General features: G+C 31.4%; 3 protein-coding genes across 3 annotated transcripts; all 3 read right to left on the reverse strand.

Annotated features, from left to right (window-relative positions):
- Nucleotides 1-4,249: 4,249 nt before the first annotated feature.
- LOC118074311 (uncharacterized) lies at nt 4,250-6,629 on the reverse strand. Its single transcript, XM_035095426.1, has 2 exons — nt 4,937-6,629; nt 4,250-4,419 (listed from the first exon to the last, which is right to left on the reverse strand). Exon 1 carries the CDS (start codon nt 6,050-6,052, stop codon nt 5,387-5,389), a length of 666 nt encoding a protein of 221 aa, XP_034951317.1. The 5' UTR covers nt 6,053-6,629; the 3' UTR covers nt 4,250-4,419; nt 4,937-5,386.
- LOC118074450 (uncharacterized) lies at nt 6,241-7,113 on the reverse strand. Its single transcript, XM_035095661.1, has one exon. It carries the CDS (start codon nt 7,111-7,113, stop codon nt 6,241-6,243), a length of 873 nt encoding a protein of 290 aa, XP_034951552.1.
- An 18-nt stretch (nt 7,114-7,131) lies between these two features.
- On the reverse strand, nt 7,132-10,650 carry LOC118074451 (uncharacterized). The gene has a single exon (XM_035095663.1). The coding sequence runs from the start codon at nt 10,648-10,650 to the stop codon at nt 7,132-7,134; it is 3,519 nt and encodes a 1,172-aa protein (XP_034951554.1).
- Nucleotides 10,651-17,892: the final 7,242 nt, after the last annotated feature.

The following is a 17,892-nucleotide window of genomic DNA, read 5'->3' on the forward strand; positions in this document are numbered from 1 at the left end:
CAAACAGAAAAGCAATAAATAAACGTCAACGTATGTGACTTGTTATTATTATTATTTAATATAATGTTTAAATAATGAAAATTTTGAAATGTTTTAAGAAGAAACTATTCAAAATATATTAAAAAATAACAAATTATATAAAAAAGAAATGATTAATAATTGAATCAGCAATAAATGATATGACTTAAATAATAATTTTATAATTTGATACATACAATGTGTCAGATGACGTTGTAGTTATTTATTCATTTTCTATAAAATTTTTAAGATTTCTTAAAAACTTGCAAGCTCTCAAACCTAATATACTTTACTTATTTACAGCATTGTTTTAAGTTCGCTTCATGTTGACTTAAATTTGATTTACCATCCAGGAAAATTTTATCGTTTAATCTACTTTACTTATCGATGATGGAAAACATTATGAACCATTTTCTTAGATGTAAAAAATTTTAAACTATATTACTTTCTTTAAAACTTAACATGGCATTCATTTGAGTCAAATTGAAAAAAATTAAAAATAAAGTTTTTATGTTTTCAATTATCTATGAAAGCTTTTCATATTTTTATCAGCATGATAAGATTACATTAAAGGAGAAGGTAGGATTATGGTCCAATCAGTAATAAATTTCCCACATATATATTGAAAAAGAACTTCTTTGAAAAACATGGGAAATTTGAATAGTGATGATCGGTGATAATTTAACCGAGTAAAATGTGATTAAGTAAAAATAAAACAGTGACCCATAATTTTACCTTCTCCTCTTGTACTAACCTTTCTTTCTATATTTATTATTTTTAATTGATACATCCAACTTTCGAATGTGTGAAATATTCATAATTCATGATTACTCTCTGATTCGTTAATCCAACTCGGCCGTCATAACTCTATTAACTTGGAAATTTTTTTGAGAGTTGGTCCATTAAATCAACTGCTAAAATTCCACAATTAAATAACCGAGAATCACAATCACGATAAACCGCATTCTCATTTCCGAATAAGAAAAAAATTCTCGATTGTAAAACACGTGCAGATTTGACAATTAGAAAATTCGATTCAGCCAAAAAATTTTTTACTGCAGTGTAAATCATCTTTTTTTCAGTCCATATTTTTCACTCAGATATTAATTAAATTTTTAAGTCATTTTTTTTTGTGTAGACACGAAGTTTCCACTTATATAATTTTTCAAAAAATATTGCACTACATTTTTTAAACTTACAAAAACTGTTAACCATTTCATCTTGTTATATTCGAAGTCTAAAATTATTATTACCTTTTCATTTTTTATTGACGTTTTTTTATTTTAGTTTTATTGATAATTGAAAAAAAAAATAGTGAACCTCATAGCAAATAATCATGAGGGTGTATTATCGTTCGTATGCCTTGAATTGAAATTTTGAAGCTTAGGTTTCAAGCTTCGCATTAACAGTAGTCTGGATATTGCAAGCGATGGTAGAGCAATTAGAAAAACGACGGGTGCTACTCAAATGAGTGCATTGCCTTTAATGACCTGCATTGGATCGAGTTCCCACGCGAGGAAAGCGTATAGGATTCTAGGCGGTAACGACTCACCAATTTGCACGTTTTAATACAATACTTCTCGTTTAGATGAGGACGCAATGAAAGCTATATATTTTCCTTTCTTCACATTCAATTCATTGTTTCAACAAAATATTAAATAGCTTTGTGAGTTTTTTATATTATTATCCCCTACTTTATTTCTCTTAATTCATTGCAGTTTTATTGAGTTAATCAGCAACCCAGACATGCAAATAACGTATTTGTGCGCTTAAAAATAATCGTTCATTGAAAAAAATTTCTAGTTAAAAGAATTATCTAAAGTATTGTTACAAACAGATTGTTGTTATAGTGAATAATTATAACAGCTATCTACATCACTAATGAGTGATTTGTGATGTCACACGCTCATAACCTCATCTCTGATCATGAAATTAGAATATTCCAATTATATTAAATATATATTAAAGTCATTTAGTAAAAATACTATTTGATATTATGAAGAATAAACGTTACCAAAATGGTATGATTTTATGGGTCCAATTTTGCAAGAATATTTAAAAAACAATACTTAAAGTAGTTGCGAACACTATCTTTTCAAAACAACTATTTCAGACATCGTATAAAATAAACGTTTTTCACATGTAAAATTGTATAGTAATTTTACTCAACATTTGTACAGTAAATTTCATGTACGCAGCACTGAAACCTACTTATGTACGTACTATACGCACGTTGAAATTTATTCAACATCTATTGAAAATTACACTATGTAAGGGATAAAATTTTTAGGTTAAAAGTAACCCTGATATTTCTTTATTAAAAATAAAATAAAAAATGATTTCGATTATATTAAGATTTTTTTATTGTTGACATATTATAGAGTGAACATTAGCTTGTGAAAATACTGCGAAAAATCGATATTGTAGTGAAGCTCATGCTGAGGTAGATTCGAACCTATGACCACCAATTCGTGTGCATCTAATCTGGTGCCTTAACCCACTCGGTTATCGGCTTCATAAACAAATTATTTCAACTATATCTATAGATATCAATGACCATATACATATGTCAAATAAACATATCAGAAAATGTTTTGTTGATTAAAAGAATTCATTGTTCGGATTCAAAGAAGCAATTACATCATTTACTTAGGATTATGCAGAAATATCGACGAAAAATTTTTAAGATTATCAATTCAACGAGTAAGGCGTGTTTCAATGTTCACATTGGAAAATACTTAACACATGAATTGTAATTTTCAGTCAGTATAGATGAGTTTTTCATTTTATGAGTGAATTTCAATAAAATTTATTAAAGTTCAACAAAATATCGAATTATACTTCACATCATTGAATATCTGTACAAAACATAGAATTATGTTACAGGTGTTCATGAAATAAAAAGTCATTGACAATGTTTAGGAAATTTCATGTGCAATTGTAAGTTACAATCGTTGAATTTTTAATTTACTTTTTACGGTTATTTTTCATTTAGTTTCCAGACATACTAATAGAAGGATTTATTCAAAATTGATCATATTTATTAGTAATTACTACATATGTTGCTGGGAAAATAAATAAATCGTTAATATTTATAAAATTATTCATCCTAACAGATTTGATTTTTGTTTCCTATGAAAATACTATGATTTAACATTGGAGATAAGTCAGGATTAATGTATAGAATATAACTGAAAATAATATTCGATCTTCCTGCAAACAAGATTTATTAATTATTGATAAATTTATATCGGACGTAAATAATATAACCACTAATAAACATTCCTAATAATTCCTAGTTGTGAATTTATATGGCCATATAAAATTAGTCAATAATCGAAATATAGTAAAAATTGAGTTTGTTATGCAAAAAAAGAGCTTCTGAGACTCGGACAAAAGGGGGTTTCGTAGATATTAGAACTAGCTCTAATATCAACAAATAAAATTGTGGGATCGTTCTACTTAATAAACCTTGTATTATCTAGAGGCTCTCTGTTCTTCACCTAAGTTAAAGAAAGAGAAAGAATATGTGTTAAATATGCAAGTTATCCTTACTGTTGACAGCTAGTTGTAGTGTGAATTTTGATGCCAGACGAGAGAGCGAGAGAGTGAGATACATCCAGTTAGAGGTTATGAATAGTAGACAAAAGAGAAGGATAGATGTCAAATTGAAGACAGCAAATTAATAACTTTTATTTCACTATTATTCAATTGTAAAAAATTGCTTGATAACACTATCTTGTGATTATAATTCTCTGAACTTCATCGGATTTATAAAAAAAAATATATAGTATTTATTAAGGGTGAAAACTCCAGAAAGTAAATGATTGAAAAATAACTATTAACTATTATCAGCTATAAGACGTTCGCCCGGCAATTTTAGGGATAAATTGAGAACAAAAATGCAAAACTACCAAGTTTCCTCATCAATATCGCAATGAGATTTTAGGACATTAAAAGCGAAGCGATTATGGAGTCTGGAAATTGTACTTATGTGAACGAGCGCCGAAACGAAGAGTATATATTTGGCTGATAGTTAAATATTGGTTGAATAGATTAATCGATAAATTAAGACGCAAAAATTTCGGATATAACAGTTTTCCCGAAGGCGATGGGATCACCCTAAACACATCGTCTTAAAAAAAGTTCTACAATTAATACAGTGAATAAAAGAGAATTAATATGTTTGAAAGTTAATTAATCAAATGGAAAAAAAAAAGAATAAGAGAAATTTTAATTAATTATTTAAACTTATTTATTAGCAAAAGTTGAATTAGGCATTAATAACTGAGATTAAAATAGCTGATCTAAAATAACGTAGAATGTAGAGAGCTGGTTACACGTCGAGGTGATCGCAGACCAGTGTTTGAACAATAATTAAGAGGTTGAAGCTGTTGAATCCTGAAAGAAAATATGAATTGGTATTTTCTCAGAGAGTGACACGTATGCCCGTAATTAGACACAACATTGAATCAACATTTTTAATCAAACTTTCTTAGAATTGAATCAAGTGGTTCTGTCAGCAGAAGTGTAAAATAAACTTCGTGAAGATTCATGCTGAATCTTCCAATAACATGTGATCAGAGACTCACTTGATTGCCAATTGAAAATCAACAACAAAACTTGATCTTCTAGAATGTTTCATATCAACCAGTTTAGCCAGCAGATGTTCCTATCTGGAAATCATTGAGATTTGAGAAAATCTCAGCACTTGAGAATGTGGCTGTTTACGTAGTTGATATGTCTCATTTTTAATCAATTGTAGATATAGATCAAGGTATAAGTCAGCAGAAATCGTGTATAATTTCGTGGAAGACCATCTTAACTTCCTCAAGAATGTGACTTATACGCAATTGATCTAGTAACATAAGAAGAATCAAGGCTGGGCTTGATCCAAACAATAATGAACTTGACTCACAACTTAGTTGAAGATTGAATCCAGCAATATGACTTATTGTAATTGATCAAACAACAATGAAAGAGAAAATCAGAGGCTTAATTCCAATTTGGATTGACCACACTAGAGATGTATTTAATTACAGCAAAACGACACAGTGCACTCGTTGGAACTTTTTTAAAGACTGACTCATTTTCTTTAAGATATCTTTGATTGAAAACCAAACATCTCTTTCTTTGTCCTGATTATGCGTCGATCAGAGACTCATGTGCTGGTACAATCATCATGAAAGTAATAAAAGTATCAACAGATGAATGGAAACCAATACTTAAGTAAACATGAGAGTACTTGAAACAGACTCTTAACGAAAACCTTATACTAAATATATTAGTTAAAAAATTGTAGTCTTAGCTTCATCATTTTATTAAAAATAAAAGAATGGTGTTAATGTAACAATGTAACATCATGATTTTAAACATTTCCGCCCGCCTTCGTCGACTTCAGCGACGAACTCTCAGAAGTTGAATCAATCACAAGAGGGCAGAGCTTTGTAATTGGTCGAGTCATTGTTGTTGTACTCGTTTTAAGAGTGACAACTCGAACTAAACCATCCTTGCCTGGATGTACTTGAATAATTTTGCCCATAGGCCACTTACCAGGTGGATATCGTTCATCGATAATCAGAACAATATTACCTGGTTTAAGAGATGGAGTAAGCTTGTTCCATTTGTAAATAGCTTGAAATCGTTGAAGATATTCCCGAGACCATTTAGTCCAAAAACTTTGTGTCATCTGGCTGATAAGCTGCCATCGAGAAAGCCTTGATGACTTTATAGTTTCCAAATTTGGTTCTGGAATTATCGTTAGAGAGTGGCCAATTAAAAAATGCCCTGGAGTTAAGACATCAAGATCATCTGGATCATCAGTCAATGGCATTAACGGTCTTGAGTTAAGGATTGCTTCAACTTGGATTAACAAAGTAGTAAATTCTTCATAAGTGAAGTGTATGTCGCCTGCAACACGTCTCAAATGATGTTTCATTGATTTAATAGCTGCTTCCCATTTGCCTCCGAAATGAGGAGTTGCAGGCGGGTTGAAATGCCAAGAAGTACCATCATTAGCAACCAAAGCAGCCATTTCACCAAGTTGTTGACTGTTTTTCGTGAATAAATCCTTTAATTCTTTTTCAGCGCCTTTGAAATTTGTGCCACAATCACTGTATAAATCCGAACAAATACCTCTTCTTGATACGAATCGTTTGTAGGCAGCTATAAATGCTTCTGTTGTGTAATCAGTAACCAATTCTAAGTGTACTGCTGAAGTAGTTAAACAGATGAACAAGGAAACCCAAGCTTTATAAGTCTACCTTTCCAAGTTTTAATCACATAAGGTCCTGCATAATCTAGGCCAGTATGTAAAAAAGCTCTATTTGGATTTACTCTGGAATAAGGTAATTGTCCCATTAATTGACTTGCTTGAAGTCGCCGATACCGAGTGCATCTGACACATTTGAGAATGAACGAACGAATTGGATTTCGTCCACCTAAAATCCAATACTGATTTCTAATATACATAAGAGTATCTTGAGTAGAGCCATGAAATACCCGCTTATGAGCTTCGTCGATGATCAAAATTGAAAAGTGCACATCCTTTGGAAGAATATATGGATGTTTGGTATCAGTTGACAATGACGAGTGATTTAATCGACCTCCAACTCGCAACAAGCCTTGACGATCTATGAATAGAGTAAGTTTAAGCAAAGAACTTGAGTTTGGAATCTCTTGTTTCTGTTGTAAACAAGAAATTTCTTTGCTAAAATACTGGTGTTGAATTAACTTAATCCAGAACAGTCGTGCTTCATTGATTTCAGCTGGAGAAAGTGGACAAATTGCGAGAGATTTAGATTGATTTCTAAAACATTTAATTGCTCGTTTGCATGTTGCTGTTACTCTTAAAAGCTTGGTCAAATTTGAAAATCGATTTTGAAGATCCCAGATTTGATTTTTAATACAGAGATGAACAACTTTAGGTAATATTTTACTTCGTTCTTCTAAATCCTTTGTAGACTTATTAGGTAAAGGTAGCGTAGGCCACATTGACGAATCATCAACTAACCAGGAAGGGCCTTTCCACCATAGTACATAATCTTTAAGTTCTTTTGCAGTTAAACCCCTTGATGCACAATCTGCTGGATTCATTGTTCCTGGTACGAATTCTCATTTCGCTTGCGGAATTAAATCTTGAATTAAACATACTCTATTATGAACAAATTCTTTCCATCTAGAAGGATGATTATTGAGCCAAATATGAACAATAGCAGAGTCTGTCCAAAGGTAGCATGGAGCTTGGTTCAGATTTAATACTTGTCGACACTGAGCGACGAGTTTGGTTAATAATACTGCTGCTGATAACTCCAGTCTGGGAATTGTCATTCTTTTAATTGGTGCAACTCTAGTTTTTGAACACAACAGTGTAACTTGGGTTGTATTTAATCCATATGTCTTAATATAAACTACTGCTGCAATTGCCAATTGAGAAGCATCACTGAATCCATGTATTTCAATAGATAAATTCTTCATCATACCAGTCCATCGAGGTATTTCAATGTGATTCAGCTCATCCAATGAATCAATAAAAGTCTTCCAAGATTTTACCTGAGAATCATTGAGAGGATCATCCCAACCAGTTTTGATTACCCATAACTCTTGCATAAAAATTTTAGCTTTAATAAAAATTGGCGACAATAAACCAAGTGGATCAAAAAACTGTGCTATTTTTGATAATACCGAACGTTTGGTGAATTTTGTAACAGATGCATCCAATAGTTTAAACTGAAAAGTATCTAATGCAGGCTTCCAAGACAGGCCAAGAGTGTGAACAACTTGCTCTTTAAGTGAAATGGATTGTGTATTGATTACATAATTAGAGTCGATGAGCTTTAAAACTTCTGGTTCATTACTTATCCATTTTCTTAAAGGAAAACCGCCCGCCATGCAGAGATCATATGTTTGTTTAGCTTTAAGTTGAGCTTCTTCAATTGTATCAGCTCCTCCAAATACATCATCAACGTAACGTCCTTTGAGCAATATTTCAGCCGCTAAAGGAAATTGATGACCCTCATCTTTAATCAATTGAAGTACAGCACGTAAAGCCAAGTAAGGAGCACACACTAATCCGTAAGTAACTGTTGTCAGCTCAAACTTGATAATTTTACCCTCTTCTTTCCAAAGAATTCGTTGAAACGGCCAATCATCTTTATGTACTTGAACTTGGCGGTACATTTTCTCAATGTCAGCAGAAAATAAAAATTTGAATTGCCGTACCCATATTAAAATATCGAAAAGATTGATTTGAAGCTTTGGACCAGCATGTAATGCTTCATTTAGAGGAATTCCATTTGTTACTTGACATGAGCCATTAAAGACTACTCTCAATTTCGTTGTGATACTGGATTCACGGATGACTCCGTGATGAGGTAGATAAAAACTAACCTTTGGTTCAGGCTCATCGTCAGCTACTTGATTCATATGATGCAACATTTTATATTCTTTAAGAAACGAAGAATAAGCTTGATAAAAATCAGGATTAGAAGAGAATTTTCTCTGTAGATGATTTAACATTCGAATAGCAGATAACTTTGACTCTCCTATTTGGTTTACTGGAGTCCTGAATGGAAGTCTTACTATGTAACGACCAGAGTCATCACGAGAATGAGTAGCAATGAAATGGTTTTCACATTCTTGTTCTTTTGGATCTAAGGTTTTATTCTTAGAACTAATGATTTCCTCTTGATGCCAAAAGTTTTCTAAAAGAGAGTACAACTCTTTATCCAATGAACAATGATTTGAAGTCACCTCTCGTTGATCAGAATTTATGCTTGACGGTCCAGAAATTATCCAACCCAATTGAGTAAGCTGAGCTGTAGGTGAGTTATCTGGACCTTTTACAATTGATCCTTCTAATAGAGATCCATAAATGTCAGAGCCCAATATTAAATCAATTGCTCCTGGTTTGGTATAATGAGGATCTGCTAATAATAAATTCTTCAAATGATCCCATTGAGGTATATGACATGTCTTTGAAGGAATTCTTGAAGTTAATTTAGGTAGGACATAAGCTTGACAAGCTATAATAGTTGCAGATTCATAATGAGGTTTAATTTTCAGGTTCACTAATCCTCTAGTTGAACCAGTTCTTTTAGCTCCAACTCCGATGATAGGAATGGATGCTGATTTTCTCAGAAGCTTTAATTGTTGAACCACATATTCTGATATCAGAGAGATTTCTGAACCTGGATCAATAAGAGCTCGAACTTCTAGAGAAGTTCCATTTTCATGTAGAATTTTGACTTGAGCTGTTGCTAAAAATACAATCGCTTGAACCTGTAATGGCTTATGAAGATGATTGACTTGTTTTGAAGGTTCTTCGGTGTGTGTTGAATTTGACTGATTCACCAGTGTTGATGACTGAACCTGTTTGTTCGAAGAATTGAAATCTTGAAATTGATGCAGTGATGTGTGATGTTTACGCCCACATTTTAAACACCGATGCGATGAATTACAGTTTGATCGAAAATGATATTTTAGACAATTATAGCATAGTTTCTTGGATTTGATAAATTCTTGACGCTGTTTAATGGTTTTAGATGCATATTGAGAACACTTTGTTAATGGATGTGGTTTTGAACAACAAGGACATGTCTGTTGTTTGGATGAGAACGAATTTCCAATACTTTCTTGACTCGTCGAATGATGTGACTTGAAATGATGTTGTCTTGAATTATTAGTTCCTGATAATTTTTTAGGAATCTTTTCAAAGGATTGAAGTGAAACCATTTTGGTTTTTAAGAAGCTCTCAAGTTGATCCCATGTAGGTGGTCTTTTTGAAGCGCCCAAGTAGTTTTCCCAAGATCTCACTAGATTAGCATCTAGCCTATTGACAGTTAAATGTACCAATATGTCATCCCATGAATGAATGGGACGATTCAATGTTTCTAAAGTTCTATATGCTTGTAATGTAGATGAATATAACTGTTCTAACTCAGAAGCTGATTCTTTAGTCATCGCTTTAATTGCGAATAATGATGCAACTGCAGATTGAACTAAGAGTCGATCGTTTTCATAAAATGAAGTAAGAGAATCCCATGCTTTTTGAAAATTTTCTGAAGTCAATGAAATATTCTTGATGAATTGAGCTGCTGGACCGGTTAAACTTATTTTGAGGTATTGTAATTTTTCGACCAATGAAATTGATGCATTTGAAATCACAATAGATGTAAATAAATCTCTGAATGGCAACCAATTGTTAAATGTTCCATCATACTTTCGTATATCTATGCGTGGTAATCTTGAATTTATATGAGTGATAACAGAAGTAGGCTGTGAGGCCGATGATGTTGACGCTGTCTCACATGTTGTTTCGAGTAAATTCGACATCCTTTCAACGTTGTCCAAGTACGTCTGGTACGTCTTATTATAAACTTTGTTTATGAAATAAGTATGCTGTTCGAGCACAGTACGCTGAGGAAATTCAACTTTTCTGATACACATAAGTATTGCGTCATTGTTGACGTTGAAATTTCCCCATTCCTCTCTGAGAGCCTGGAGCCTTGACTCGATCCGATGACGAGAGACATCTCCGCGTCCAACACTCATCAAGTGCTCGTACGCATTTTCAATGCGTTCTGCGTACGACAATTGTTGATCTAAACGACGCTCGACGTGTTCAGCTCTCATGTTTGAAAGGAATTGTGAACAAACTTTATCACTTAATATTAAAAGAAACAAGACTCTATTGATAAAAAACGAAATGACTGGCCGGACGTATCCGGCTCGAAGGACCAAAAAATGAATAAAAGAGAATTAATATGTTTGAAAGTTAATTAATCAAATGGAAAAAAAAAAGAATAAGAGAAATTTTAATTAATTATTTAAACTTATTTATTAGCAAAAGGTGAATTAGGCATTAATAACTGAGATTAAAATAGCTGATCTAAAATAACGTAGAATGTAGAGAGCTGGTTACACGTCGAGGTGATCGCAGACCAGTGTTTGAACAATAATTAAGAGGTTGAAGCTGTTGAATCCTGAAAGAAAATATGAATTGGTATTTTCTCAGAGAGTGACACGTATGCCCGTAATTAGACACAACATTGAATCAACATTTTTAATCAAACTTTCTTAGAATTGAATCAAGTGGTTCTGTCAGCAGAAGTGTAAAATAAACTTCGTGAAGATTCATGCTGAATCTTCCAATAACATGTGATCAGAGACTCACTTGATTGCCAATTGAAAATCAACAACAAAACTTGATCTTCTAGAATGTTTCATATCAACCAGTTTAGCCAGCAGATGTTCCTATCTGGAAATCATTGAGATTTGAGAAAATCTCAGCACTTGAGAATGTGGCTGTTTACGTAGTTGATATGTCTCATTTTTAATCAATTGTAGATATAGATCAAGGTATAAGTCAGCAGAAATCGTGTATAATTTCGTGGAAGACCATCTTAACTTCCTCAAGAATGTGACTTATACGCAATTGATCTAGTAACATAAGAAGAATCAAGGCTGGGCTTGATCCAAACAATAATGAACTTGACTCACAACTTAGTTGAAGATTGAATCCAGCAATATGACTTATTGTAATTGATCAAACAACAATGAAAGAGAAAATCAGAGGCTTAATTCCAATTTGGATTGACCACACTAGAGATGTATTTAATTACAGCAAAACGACACAGTGCACTCGTTGGAACTTTTTTAAAGACTGACTCATTTTCTTTAAGATATCTTTGATTGAAAACCAAACATCTCTTTCTTTGTCCTGATTATGCGTCGATCAGAGACTCATGTGCTGGTACAATCATCATGAAAGTAATAAAAGTATCAACAGATGAATGGAAACCAATACTTAAGTAAACATGAGAGTACTTGAAACAGACTCTTAACGAAAACCTTATACTAAATATATTAGTTAAAAAATTGTAGTCTTAGCTTCATCATTTTATTAAAAATAAAAGAATGGTGTTAATGTAACAATGTAACATCATGATTTTAAACATTTTAAAATGTTGCAAATTAATAACTTTTATTTCACTATTATTCAATTGTAAAAAATTGCTTGATAACACTATCTTGTGATTATAATTCTCTGAACTTCATCGGATTTATAAAAAAAAATATATAGTATTTATTAAGGGTGAAAACTCCAGAAAGTAAATGATTGAAAAATAACTATTAACTATTATCAGCTATAAGACGTTCGCCCGGCAATTTTAGGGATAAATTGAGAACAAAAATGCAAAACTACCAAGTTTCCTCATCAATATCGCAATGAGATTTTAGGACATTAAAAGCGAAGCGATTATGGAGTCTGGAAATTGTACTTATGTGAACGAGCGCCGAAACGAAGAGTTTATATTTGGCTGATAGTTAAATATTGGTTGAATAGATTAATCGATAAATTAAGACGCAAAAATTTCGGATATAACAGTTTTCCCGAAGGCGATGGGATCACCCTAAACACATCGTCTTAAAAAAAGTTCTACAATTAATACAGACTAAACCGACACTCAAGTAAGTAGGATACTAGTGTGTCATAATATATGTGTGACACTCGATTCAATTATTATTTTAATTGAATTATAATTTTATTGAATAGATCAAAAGTCTGTAATTGTATGATTTCAAGTGCTGTTCCACGATGATCTGATCTCTATCTTATTTTTTCGACACCTTTTTTTTTTTTTAAAAAAAGTTTTTTATCAAAAATAACACAAATATATATTATATAATAAGATACAAATATACTTATTAAGTAAGATCGTTATCAGATATTTACATAGATATTACTATCAATTCAAATTATATAAGGCCTGTCATGATTATGACAGTCTACGTTTTGTACTCAAAGTTATACACAAATTTTTTCGACATCTGACTGATACATTAAACCTTACGTTTTTATCTAGACGAATATGACATAATTAGAAGTCCCGTGTTTCCGGTGCTCTCGAGCCCCTTCGCATAGCTCTTTCATTTGAGGAAAATCTAACGCCTTTCACACGACACACACAATTTTTTTAAATAAATTTTATTGCTTCTTACCAAGTGGCTTTTCCGAAAGCAACAAAATTAAAAAAAAATTTTTCCTTCAATTAATTTTCGGAATATTTTTAATAATTTTCTATTTTAATAGGCACAATATATTATATTAAAATAATTTCATCTATGAGAATATGAATAAATAATGAAACAATAATATTCAATTGCCTCTCATTAAATTAAATCAGAATGAAAAATGACCTATTGTAATACCAGGAAGGTTTTTTTTTTAGTGAAGTTCATAAAAAGCCTGACTAGATACAAGTACCTCTACTTACAAGAAACAATCTACTGTACCTCTTTAGATATTTTACTTCTCTGTAAGTACTTTAGCTTCTATGATACCCGTTCATCGTACACACCACTTTTAACAGAAGAAAAGGATCATTACACGCTGAGGATGCGACAGCTATTCTGACATACACTTGCACTTCTTCTTTCGAACAGTGACCCCAGAGAATTATCTCTTATTTCCTCTTGTCCTTTACTTGGTATACGAAAAGTGATCACTGGAGCACTTATCTCACGTATCTCACTGGTTGCCAATCGTTGGACACCTAAGCCGGATGCCCCAATTGTTCGCTACACAATGGCTTCTATCTTCCGAACAATGAAATGTCTGTTCTTGCGATATGATATCAGAAAAAAGTAAAAGATCTGGATAATTATTGATCAGATGAATCAGCTTTCATCTCTTTTATTTCATGTAATAAACTGATTTTGACATAGAAAATATTTTCATATTATAAGATGTGTGCAAAAAATACTATAAACTATTTGAATCTTTATACTTGACTATCGACTGAATTTTTTATTAGAAAAACGAAACTTGTTTATTATTTATAATTTGTGACAAAGACTAAAGCTGACCGAACGTTACTTTTATTCATCATTGATGATTTCAACTGTAATTAACATTCATTTCAATTTTCAATAATTATTGTGGTGTTATTTCTTCTCTTTAGTAAAAATGCTTCACTTGATACTTAAAACTATACTTGATTAATTGAATGAATACAATTTACTTTTAAATAAATTATTAAAATTCCAAAAAGGGTGGCCATTTTACCAAAGTTTTACATCAATATTTTATAGCACATACGCGATGATTTATTTACCACAGATTTTGTACACATGAAAAAAACTATGATCGTAAATAGCCTGTACATTAATCTAAACAATTTTTTATACAGAAGAATGTTTTATTTAATTTTTTTACGCTTGATTGAGAAGTCAGATGAATTTTAATGATGCCATTGAAGTAATGAATTACGCTAATTAAATGAAAGTCGTTAAAGACTAATTTTATTCCTCAGATTTGGCAATTCCTTTGTTACGAAGTTACTCAAGACAAGATTCTACTTGCCAGAAACTCGAAAATAAAATTTATTCCGATGGGTTCACCAAGATCTACGGAATGGAAAATTTAATCAGCTTCTTCGAAAACAAAGTTTTTTACAATTGATACGAGAATTTTCAGTTCACGTCGTTTTCCTTAATACAGAGCATACTTAATTAAGAGAGATTTGTTGGATAGTGTTGACAAAGTCTCTTTTTTTATCTTTAAAAGCTTCCCTTAATGAAATTGCTCATAAGTAAAAATTGTCTTCATAGTAACCAATGAGAGCAGACAAAGGACAAGCGTACTAATACCTATAAAAGATAGGTCGAGAGCAGCTCTCCGGGTAAATATCTTTTTAAAGTTATCTCACCCAGAAGGCTTCTCCAAAGACTAACAATATAGAGCCAATAAAATTTTTAATTACTACCTAACAAAATTATGTCTTTTTATTATAAAAAAAATGGTGTTAAAAAAGAATGCAATTGCTTTTGTAATGAAGATGCAAAATAATAATGAACAGAAAAGAAATTATTTTAAACATTGATCTCAATTTCCTGAAATATCACTGAGAAACAAATGTGATAAATATTAAAAGATTATAAAGCGAAATAAAAAGATGGAATTTTAAGATGAGAAATGTCCTCCGCGCAAAATAGTGTAGACATGAAGCTTGAACGTTACTTGATAATAATATTTTTTCAAAATCAATATATAAAAGTTTACTCAGATTTAAAAGCTTTTCATAAGAAAATATATAAATAAAAAAGCATCAACAATATATATTCAACGCTCACTCACACTAGAAATATTATTTTGGAACGTTTTTTGATATCTTAAGAAATATGCATACACAGATAAATTAATAATGATAGTCAAGATCAAATTTCAGCGAATTTTATATTCCACAAAAATTTTAGACTTAGTTACTTATTGAAGAAAAATAAAAATATATCAAAAATGTACTTCCAGTTGAAAAGTTAAATTATTAAGTATTTTCTTATTAAAAAATTTCAAGTGTTGAAGTAAAACTTTAAAAAAGACAAATAACAGTTCAAACTCACATACAGCATTATAGAAATCATTATGAAAATGGCGAATCTTCAATATTCAGAATCACTTATTGAAAATTAATCATAAAAATTGGTTACCGTCTTCAACAAAAAATCAATTCTTAAAATAATCTGAAGCCATCACCTTCAGTGCACGAAATCGATTGAACATTTTTCTATAATCTTTACACAAGCTTTAACAGAAAAAAATTAGATAAAACATTGAAAACACTTAGTGCCTATGTAAAAAATAACTTGTAATATCTCATAATTCATTTATACCTAAAGTTGGAGTGAAAAAATATATTTTTAGCACAGGTAACATCCGGATTGTCCGAGAGCTGCAGAGACAGCAAGGCTAGATTTTACTTCAGGTTCAACTTTACGAATTGAAGTAACAAAAAAATTAAATTTAGTTATTAGATTGAATAAAAGTTTTCTTTTGATGCCTCACTAAAAATTTGAGTCAGAGAAATGAAGGGAATTTACGAGGCGAGAATATTAGAATGAGATAATAACGAATAAATGATCTTCATCAAAAGTTGATATAACCTCACGTCATCAGTATTCGAATGTTATCTGAGGCATGTTTAAGCAACATCCGACTTATTTTCCTGCTGCAGGCAAGATTCATCTTTGCAAAGGGTCAACTATATTTGAACCAATTCAGGAATTCATTACGTCTGATTCTCCTCTTCTCTGCAGTGATTTACGTGGAAGAGTACAGTCGGCGACTGCTCTGATTCTCAAAATGTTATTGGGTATTCGGGTCCAAGTCTCGTCCACCAGATTCACGAACATCCTGACTGCTTTCTAAAGCACTTCCTCTCTTTTCTCTCTTTATATCTCTACATATATATTAAATAAAATACCATGTTCTTTAACATCAGCTAAAATTCTCTTCATGCTATTTAATTCATTTACAAGTGCAAACAAGCTCAAGAGGTTGCAAGTATATCTTGCTACGTATATTATTCATCCAAATTATGTAAGTGTTGTATGTTTATTTTTCCTCTTTTTTTTTTTAATTATATGTGACTATTCATTCACGTATGTTTATTTATACAACGCAGAATTTCAACAAATTTGCATAATTTTCATAATGCATTGTGAGTAAATTTACATTTCAGGAGTGAGCGAAATTCAAAACTAGCAGGTCGACCATGGGATTGGTTCTGGAGTAAACATAAGTATACTTTAATACTTTGAATAGATACTCTATGTTCAACGATAAATAATCATGCATAATTTCATAATGAACATATCGCTATGATTAAATAAGTAATATTTTTTCTCCACAGCTATGAATAAACAGTTTTATTGATTATATAATTTGTTATGTTCATCTTCATTTTACATCTTTTATAATGAAATAAATTCAATAAAAATTCTATTTTCCATTCGAAGTTCTCTCAGTCAGAAGCTAAGGAAAAGTCGTTTCTATTTTTAATTTAAATTTTTCTCTTATTTCAATAATACGGTGGCTTTGATAGAGATATTATTTCTTTTTGTACTTCTTCTCATTTTATCAAGCTGCCAACCAGGTTTATTGCATATCTAAGCTCTCCCATTTTTAATCAACAAAAAAAATAATCACCTAAATTTTCATTCAAATTTTATTTTTGAATGAAATTCATTCCACTTATCAGATTTGTAGTAAAGAAGGACATCAAGGACCCTTAATAATTTATTTACTTTTCAGATTACAAAGGTCAATATTGAAAAAGTATTTGTGGTAGATGAAGCTATCTATGGTAGCAGATAAAACAATCTATTATGGTGTCAAGGAGTTAACAAACATCTAAATCCTCGTTTTCACAACACGCCGTAAATCTTTGACTAATTTCGAGCTCCAAAAAATTGGCTGGTGACCAAAAATGCAAGAAAAAGTTTAGTAGTATAAATAAACGAGATATTGGTAAAAGTTGGTTTTGCACCGATTGAAAGCAGCTGTAGATGTCAAACAGACATGTAAAATTATTTATTTAAACAAATGATGAAGCATAGGCAAAAATAATTCATACAAGTCCTATATATGATTATTTATAGAACAGGAAGACAAAGTTGTTGGTCTGTTTCGGTAAGAGAAAAGCAAGATTTAACACAGGTGGTAATCTAATCAGCTAGAGCCATTTTACAACTGCAAATAACTATATGTTCACGAAAACTTATAACCATGTCCACCCTCTATCTGAGCAGCAAGGGAAAATTGTGAGTTATTATCTGCTTGAAGCAGAAGGTCGTACTGCCATAGGCCCAAAGTATTTATACTTAGCAATAGCAACTCCGATTAAAGCTCCACTTGGCTAAAACTTATAATCGCAATCTCGAGACTTGCCAACAAGAACAAACGAGAAAAACTTTGTCGAAAGAACGTGAACATTTACACGAAATGAATTAGCTACATTTAAGACAAAGAAAAGTACATTTTATTTTAACATCTCAGCTCAGAATTCCGACGTTGATGAATCTAATTAATATTCA

Source organism: Chelonus insularis, unplaced genomic scaffold, assembly GCF_013357705.1.
Source record: "Chelonus insularis isolate UGA/USDA-ARS -01 unplaced genomic scaffold, ASM1335770v1 contig_135_pilon, whole genome shotgun sequence".
Lineage (NCBI taxonomy): Eukaryota > Metazoa > Arthropoda > Insecta > Hymenoptera > Braconidae > Chelonus > Chelonus insularis.

Bases quoted from the DNA above. Each gene is read 5' to 3' on its own strand.
- LOC118074311 (XM_035095426.1), bottom strand. From the start codon at position 6,052: ATGGCTGCTTTGGTTGCTAATGATGGTACTTCTTGGCATTTCAACCCG.
- LOC118074450 (XM_035095661.1), bottom strand. From the start codon at position 7,113: ATGAATCCAGCAGATTGTGCATCAAGGGGTTTAACTGCAAAAGAACTT.
- LOC118074451 (XM_035095663.1), bottom strand. From the start codon at position 10,650: ATGAGAGCTGAACACGTCGAGCGTCGTTTAGATCAACAATTGTCGTAC.